This window comes from Protomyctophum parallelum (assembly GCF_964188405.1).
Source record: "Protomyctophum parallelum genome assembly, chromosome: 7".
NCBI lineage: Eukaryota > Metazoa > Chordata > Actinopteri > Myctophiformes > Myctophidae > Protomyctophum > Protomyctophum parallelum.
In genome coordinates, this window is record NC_139705.1 from 53,056,841 (window position 1) to 53,065,550 (window position 8,710).

The following is an 8,710-nucleotide window of genomic DNA, read 5'->3' on the forward strand; positions in this document are numbered from 1 at the left end:
GATAATTCTGGGGGTCCTTGACGTGGAAATTGTTGAGCGCAGCTGACATACTGTAGAAACATGAGGTTTTTCAGAAAACTGTCATGATTCAGAAGACATTTTGTAGAATCGTTCCCAGGTCAGAATGGGTTAAATGTGCCAAACTTCAATACATATATTTGGATAATAATTAACAGTAAGAGGAACTTGAAGTTCCTCCTGTAAAACTGTTCCGCACCGCGCCACAGAATGGAGCATTGTTGCACCGATATACTGTACTTATATACTGTAGTGATTGATTAGATTTAAATGAGGATTTTCTGGTTTATTAACCCATTCTGACCTGAGATCAGATTCTAAAAAAATGTTCTTCTACATCCTGACAGTTTTCTGAAAAAGCTATGTTTCTATGTCAGTCGTTCTGATCGATTTTTCAAAAAATAGCAGACCTACAAGCTCGTAGCGCGCCACTCAGTGGCGCGCTACGAGCTTGTAGATCTGCTATTTTTCCAATAGCTAAAGCATAACATAATGCTAACACCAAAAGGGGTTCCCGCCCCAAAATGGGTTTTTAAATAGGCCTACATTTTTACTTCAAATCAAATCAAATCAAATCAAACTTTATTTATAGCACATTTCCAACAGCCAGAGGCCGACCAAAGTGCTGAACAAGGAAAAGAAAATACAACATTAGACATTATTAAAGGCAAGAAATGAAAACAATAACGTAAAGCATTGACAAAGAGCAAAAATATAGAATAAACAAAAGGACTCAATTGCAAATAAAAGCAATTAAGGGAGAACAGATTGGGTTTTAAGTAGGGATTTAAAAGTCTAACAAAAAAAATGCTGATTTTTTATCGGTTTTCACCAATGAGTTCAATATAAATCAAAAGTGTCTAATATTACCTCTATAGTCTAGAACAAAAGCCAAATCAAATGGGATGTAAAATAATATTTACATTTTTCTACATTTAATCTGTGCTCTCATCTCATTCGGTAGTCATTCAGTTGTGAAAACAGACACTTGGAAAAGAGTATATGCTATTTATTGATGAATTGAATACTTTATTAACAGGCTTTGGGCCAAGCCCCTATAGGGTCCTATAGGCTTGTTTCCATTGTGGTCCTAGACTGTATTATATCGGAATCGGTCAGAATCGATATCGGCAGATATGACCCTGCAAATAATCTGAGATCGAATATCGGTCATAATTGCATAATCCGTGCGCTCCTAATTCACGGAGATTTAGTTTTTTTAATATAATTGTATGTCGGTTAAAAAGGTATATGTTTGTATTTATTGTTTCTTCTAGAATACTCTCCTTCTTGGAAAGGTGCAGTCCAGGCTTATTTAAAGGTGCAGTCCAGGCTTATTTAAAGGTGCAGTCCAGGCTTATTTAAAGGTGCAGTCCAGTCTTATTTAAAGGTGCAGTCCAGGCTTATTTAAAGGTGCAGTCCAGGCTTATTTAAAGGTGCAGTCCCCAGGCTTATTTAAAGGTGCAGTCCAGGCTTATTTAAAGGTGCAGTCCCCAGGCTTATTTAAAGGTGCAGTCCAGGCTTATTTAAAGGTGCAGTCCCCAGGCTTATTTAAAGGTGCAGTCCAGGCTTATTTAAAGGTGCAGTCCAGGCTTATTTAAAGGTGCAGTCCAGGCTTATTTAAAGGTGCAGTCCCCAGGCTTATTTAAAGGTGCAGTCCAGGCTTATTTAAAGGTGCAGTCCAGGCTTATTTAAAGGTGCAGTCCAGGCTTATTTAAAGGTGCAGTCCCCAGGCTTATTTAAAGGTGCAGTCCAGGCTTATTTAAAGGTGCAGTCCAGGCGTATTTAAAGGTGCAGTCCAGGCTTATTTAAAGGTGCAGTCCCCAGGCTTATTTAAAGGTGCAGTCCAGGCTTATTTAAAGGTGCAGTCCAGGCGTATTTAAAGGTGCAGTCCAGGTTTATTTAAAGGTGCAGTCCAGGCTTATTTAAAGGTGCAGTCCAGGCTTATTTAAAGGTGCAGTCCAGGCTTATTTAAAGGTGCAGTCCAGGCTTATTTAAAGGTGCAGTCCCCAGGCTTATTTAAAGGTGCAGTCCAGGCTTATTTAAAGGTGCAGTCCCCAGGCTTATTTAAAGGTGCAGTCCAGTCTTATTTAAAGGTGCAGTCCAGGCTTATTTAAAGGTGCAGTCCAGGCTTATTTAAAGGTGCAGTCCAGGCTTATTTAAAGGTGCAGTCCCCAGGCTTATTTAAAGGTGCAGTCCAGGCTTATTTAAAGGTGCAGTCCAGGCTTATTTAAAGGTGCAGTCCAGGCTTATTTAAAGGTGCAGTCCCCAGGCTTATTTAAAGGTGCAGTCCAGTCTTATTTAAAGGTGCAGTCCAGGCTTATTTAAAGGTGCAGTCCAGGCTTATTTAAAGGTGCAGTCCAGGCTTATTTAAAGGTGCAGTCCAGGCTTATTTAAAGGTGCAGTCCAGGCTTATTTAAAGGTGCAGTCCCCAGGCGTATTTAAAGGTGCAGTCCCCAGGCGTATTTAAAGGTGCAGTCCCCAGGCTTATTTAAAGGTGCAGTCCAGGCTTATTTAAAGGTGCAGTCCAGGCTTATTTAAAGGTGCAGTCCAGGCTTATTTAAAGGTGCAGTCCAGGCTTATTTAAAGGTGCAGTCCCCAGGCTTATTTAAAGGTGCAGTCCAGGCTTATTTAAAGGTGCAGTCCAGGCTTATTTAAAGGTGCAGTCCAGTCTTATTTAAAGGTGCAGTCCAGGCTTATTTAAAGGTGCAGTCCAGGCTTATTTAAAGGTGCAGTCCAGGCTTATTTAAAGGTGCAGTCCAGGCTTATTTAAAGGTGCAGTCCAGGCTTATTTAAAGGTGCAGTCCCTAGGCTTATTTAAAGGTGCAGTCCAGGCTTATTTAAAGGTGCAGTCCAGTCTTATTTAAAGGTGCAGTCCAGGCTTATTTAAAGGTGCAGTCCAGGCTTATTTAAAGGTGCAGTCCAGGCTTATTTAAAGGTGCAGTCCAGGCTTATTTAAAGGTGCAGTCCAGGCTTATTTAAAGGTGCAGTCCCCAGGCTTATTTAAAGGTGCAGTCCAGGCTTATTTAAAGGTGCAGTCCAGGCTTATTTAAAGGTGCAGTCCAGGCTTATTTAAAGGTGCAGTCCAGGCTTATTTAAAGGTGCAGTCCAGGCTTATTTAAAGGTGCAGTCCAGGCTTATTTAAAGGTGCAGTCCAGTCTTATTTAAAGGTGCAGTCCAGGCTTATTTAAAGGTGCAGTCCAGGCTTATTTAAAGGTGCAGTCCAGGCTTATTTAAAGGTGCAGTCCAGGCTTATTTAAAGGTGCAGTCCAGGCTTATTTAAAGGTGCAGTCCCCAGGCTTATTTAAATGTGCAGTCCAGGCTTATTTAAAGGTGCAGTCCAGGCTTATTTAAAGGTGCAGTCCAGGCTTATTTAAAGGTGCAGTCCAGGCTTATTTAAAGGTGCAGTCCAGGCTTATTTAAAGGTGCAGTCCAGGCTTATTTAAAGGTGCAGTCCAGGCTTATATTTTAGTATAAAAAACAGCCAGTTATCATTAGACAGGACTGTGGGTGGAGGCTGGGCAGAGCCTGGGAGTCAATGGGCGCTGATGGCGCGCTTGTTTTACAACGCCAGCTACCAGTAGGAAGTAGTGGCACCCTGACACAGGGCGGGGCTTTTTCACACTCTAACACAGCCAGAAAAGCCCATTCTGGCAGGCCAGCTTAGGCCAGAACCCACACCGGAATAAGAAATACCCCTAATAATGTCCTGTGATGAAGGGCATTGTCATGTTATGGCCTTAGGGTTAAAGGGATTGTGACACAAAAAAAGTTTTTGTAATTAAAAAGAAAAGAAAAAATAATTCTGAGCTCAATTGCACCCAAAAAAAAATAACTTTTAACATTCAGTAGATTTTCTGTGGTCTGGGGTTTTCTGGCTCAAACAAGTGCTCTGATTTCCTTGCTGTTTGTGATGTCACAGCCTGCAAACCCCATACATGGCAATGGGATTTGCCAGCAGATGTCACTGTTTTTAGGTATAGTTTTTGTGAGGTTTAGGTATAGTTTTTGTGAGGTTTAGGTATAGTTTTTGTGAGGTTTAGGTATACGTAGTTTTTGTGAGGTTTAGGTATAGTTTTTGTGAGGTTTAGGTATAGTTTTTGTGAGGTTTAGGTATAGTGTTTTGTGAGGTCTCTTTTTGTGAGGTCTTGTTATCGAACAGAAAAATCAATCAAAAAGTGCCAATTTGGTGCAGATTCCAAACAAGAAACATTCTTTGTTTCCACTGTAAAGTAATTATGGACTGTTCATCTGTGGACATTTTATACTATTTTATTTTTTTCACCTGGAACCGAGTTCTTGACTACTGTAGTCATGGCTGCCACTTCCCACCTGATGTCATGCGTGAGTTCCGACAGATCCAGACGGTACCGAATAACCGCCAGCTTGCATAAGGTCTTCAGACTAGGACGTAGGTCTAGGACAAACAGGTCCACAGCGGGGTGGTCCTCTTTGGGGAGCCATATATCGAAGAGGACCATACGATCTCCCACCATGCAACCGTCCATGAAATACATCCGAGGTGGGCGTTTCCCTTTGGGCTCCACCTTCTTCCAGGAGAAGGTCTCCAGATTCAATTTCCACACGTCGTTGAAGCTCTTCTCGTCCCAGTTGTGACCACCGCTTATGCACAGCTCTCCATTGTAGACAAAGGCTGCATGACCCCAGCGTCCTTCTGGAAGAATCTGGGCAGAAGGCATGCTCAGCCAGAGGCTGGTCTCTGTGTCAAACACTCTGATGGTGTTGTACTGGACGCCCTGGCCCCCGTTGCCCCCGAATACGAACATCTTCGTCCCGATGATGGTGGCGGAGTGACTCGATGAGGCATCTGGTGGAGTTCCTCTGGCGTTAATGGATGTCCAGGCCATTGGGGCCGTGTCCAACTTGTAGAGGTCGTTATTGCGTCGTCCAGTCGTTCTGTTGTATCCTCCATAGACATACATGACCTTCCCCAAGACACAGGCTGAATGGAACCAACTGCCTTCTGGAGCGGTCCCAGAAACCTTGGGCGAACCTTGCATCCACAGATGGGTGTCCACATCAAATACATGAAGCTCGTTCCAGTTGCAGTAGCCTCCCCAGACGTAGACGACATGTTCTATTAGCACAGCTGTGTGGCCCTCAAGGTCTTTGGAGGGACCCTCAAGGTCTCCTCTTACACCTATCTTTGGGGTCAACGTCCTCCAGCGCAGAGACACTGTGTTGAAGACGTGCGCCTCCATCTGAACACTGTTTCCGTCACAACGTCCTCCAAAGACCAACACTTTGTGCTTCACCGCAACAACAGCATGGCCGTATATCTTCGGTCCTCCATTCAGATGCACCGTCCAGCAGAACATCGCTCAGTCTCTATATCGGGTCAGATTCGTAGAGCCTCTCTCTGTGTATGCACCGTCCAGCAGAACATCGGCTCAGTCTCTATATCGGGTCAGATTCGTAGAGCCTCTCTCTGAGTATGCACCGTCCAGCAGAACATCGCTCAGTCTCTATATCGGGTCAGATTCGTAGAGCCTCTCTCTGAGTAACAACATCAGTCCCAAATGTCTGGCTTATATTGGTTCGGTGGTAAGAATGTCATGCGAGGTTTGGCCAATCCACAAAGTGGCCTGAAAACGGAAGCCGATGACATTGTTGATATTCCTAATAATATTATGACAAATTGATCACACACACAATTGCGTATTGTATGTTTCAGCTACACAGCAGACAGACAGTGTGTTCAGCTACACAGCAGACAGACAGACAGACGGACAGACAGACAGTGTGTTCAGCTACACAGCAGACAGACAGACAGACAGACAGACAGACAGTGTGTTCAGCTACACAGCAGACAGACAGAAGAAGCTGACGCCCGACGTCATTCCGGCTTTTTAGACAGCTGGTGGATGGAAAGGAAGCTCCACCTCCGCGGCTGACTGACGCGACCATCCCGTTTCTAATTGAAGCCGTCCATATAGGTGCCCTTTGAGAGCGGTTTTGAAGGAGTCAAGGGATTCGCATGTCTTAATGACTGTTGGTAGGGCGTTCCACATTTTGGTGGCATAGGAGCGAAAATAATTTAGTCCCTTGTTTGTGCCAAATCTGGGTTGGGTTGCACATGGTTTGTTGAGCTCCCTCTGGTGTTGTGGGTGTGAACACAAGTGAAAATCAACAGAGGGATTGGCTACAAGACTAACGGGTGGATCAAACTAATATTCACAGGGGAGACAAAGACAGGCAGCAGTAGCTACAGAGGAAACCAGAGCACTACATACTACAAAATAAAAGGAACACAAGTGTAAAGTAGCACAACAGGAAAGTATAAAACACCAGCCGTTACAAGAAAACGTCAAATGTAAACCATCACATGTCACGGATCGTGACAGCGGGTGAGAGGAGGACCTTTCCTAAAACCATGTTGGCCGGGGGCGGGGCTGCATTCCATCTCTTTGGGGCCTGCATTTGGCCCCCAAGAACATGCGTTTGACACCCAGTATTTGTCTGAGATAAACAAGAAAGAATTAGGGTAAAATAGGGCAATGCATCCTTTGCAGAATTAAGTATGGTCTGTTATACTGTAAATGTAGTTGCTTCTTCTCGTGATGAAGTGCCATTCATATATAATTGTTTGTTACTATTCTTTATGATTTTATTTATTGTTTCCTTATGTGTGCGTGTATGTTTTCTAATACACTGATGGGGAAAAAAGACAAATGTGTGTGTGCGCGTGCGTGCGTGCGTGCATGTGTGCGTGCGTGCTATGTGCGCGTGTGTAGGTTCATACTATTTTTGGACACCAAACATGTTCTCTTTACGGAGTCGAAACAGATTGAGCAATATGCCCCCCCCCCCCCCCTCCCTCCCCTCCCCCCCACCCCTCCCCCATCACAGAGAAGAAGCTTCTATGGACAGAGACAGAGCCAGAAGTGTGTTGCGTTCTGCATCTCTAATTAGACTTGGGGTTTTTTTTGGTCTCTGAAAAGCTCCTCCGCCAGCCGAGCTGAATAGGATGAAAGGGAGAAAAGAAAATAGGATGAAAAGTGAAAACTGTGAGAGACAGAGGCTGTTGTTTGCAACAATAATACGTGAATACTAAGGGGCATTGTGCACGGCCTCTCTCTCTTCTCATTCTACGCCTATACATGTCTTTGTTCGAGAGAGACCGAGGATGCTCGGTGAAGATGGAGAGGAGAAACAGAGTTTCTTGGCTCGATGAATTACCAATTCCACTCCAATTTGGGAACGGGGTTCTCCCACGGGATGGAATCACTTTTCTGTCTCGGTTCAATGCATCGGTTCAAACTTCAATTAAACTTGAATTGTTATGGGTGTTATTATTAGGCCCCTATTTTACTCTGCGAAGAGTTCTACACGGAAGGTCATGCATAAATCCCTGGAACATGTGACACGTTTAAACCTAAACACCATGTGTGTAATAATAAAATGCCGAGTGTTTATTAATGGTCATAAAGTACAGTAGAACACGAGTTCACTCAAACACCTCACGAGAACACCTAGTGTTCGAATTCTAAACACTTATATGACTGACTTTGATTATAAAAACTAAACACGTTTATGTGTTTAAAAAGTGTTACAGGCGATTAAACATGTTCTTCTGTTTATAATCTAAACACTGTGACACATTTAAAAAGTGTTACAAATATGTGTTTAAAACTGTTTATAACCTAAACGCTTGGGTTTAGTGTGTACAATACCCACATGAGGGGAAAGGAACTGGTTGGAATAACGTGTTCCTTCCACGCGCTATACGTCCAACCAGGGAAACTCCCCCCTGTCAGAATAACGTGTTCCTTCCACGGGCTACGTCCAACCAGGGAAACTCCCCCCTGTCAGGTGTAAAGGAGCAACTTGGACACTCAGGCATGAAGGAAGCGTGAGTTCAAGTCCGTTGCTCTCCCCTTGTCCCCCATATATGGGGACTAGGTTGGTGGAGGGTGTGTAGAGCCCAGGATCACATTAGATGATTGACACAGGGGTGAAAAATGGGTTACAAAATCGTGGGATAAAACAATTATTAAAAAATATATATCCACATGGAACCGTTCTGGAACTGGCATATTCTGCCAGTCGGGCAAGTACAGGTCCTGTTCTACTTGCCCTCAGGTCCTGTTCTACTTGCCCTCAGGTCCTGTTCTACTTGCCCTCAGGTCATGTTCTACTTGCCCTCAGGTCATGTTCTACTTGCCCTCAGGTCCTGTTCTACTTGCCCTCAGGTCATGTTCTACTTGCCCTCAGGTCATGTTCTACTTGCCCTCAGGTCCTGTTCTACTTGCCCTCAGGTCATGTTCTACTTGCCCTCAGGTCATGTTCTACTTGCCCTCAGGTCATGTTCTACTTGCCCTCAGGTCATGTTCTACTTGCCCTCAGGTCATGTTCTACTTGCCCTCAGGTCATGTTCTACTTGCCCTCAGGTCATGTTCTACTTGCCCTCAGGTCATGTTCTACTTGCCCTCAGGTCATGTTCTACTTGCCCTCAGGTCATGTTCTACTTGCCCTCAGGTCATGTTCTACTTGCCCTCAGGTCATGTTCTACTTGCCCTCAGGTCATGTTCTACTTGCCCTCAGGTCATGTTCTACTTGCCCTCAGGTCATGGCCACTTGCCCCTCAAAGATATCGTTCATTACCGATCATTTTAACTTGTACAGTGTGATATGGAGGATGAGTGATTTAAGCAGTCACACCTGTCCTGAG

The 8,710-nt window shown here is 44.2% G+C and overlaps 1 protein-coding gene across 1 annotated transcript; it reads right to left on the reverse strand.

Moving 5' to 3' along the window:
- Window positions 1–4,280: 4,280 nt before the first annotated feature.
- LOC310862165 (kelch domain-containing protein 3-like) lies at window positions 4,281–5,357 on the reverse strand (the record flags this gene model as incomplete). Its single annotated transcript, XM_083769899.1, has 1 exon — window positions 4,281–5,357. The coding sequence occupies one exon, from the start codon at window positions 5,355–5,357 to the stop codon at window positions 4,281–4,283; it is 1,077 nt and encodes a 358-aa protein (XP_083626025.1).
- Between the last annotated feature and the right edge of the window lie 3,353 nt (window positions 5,358–8,710).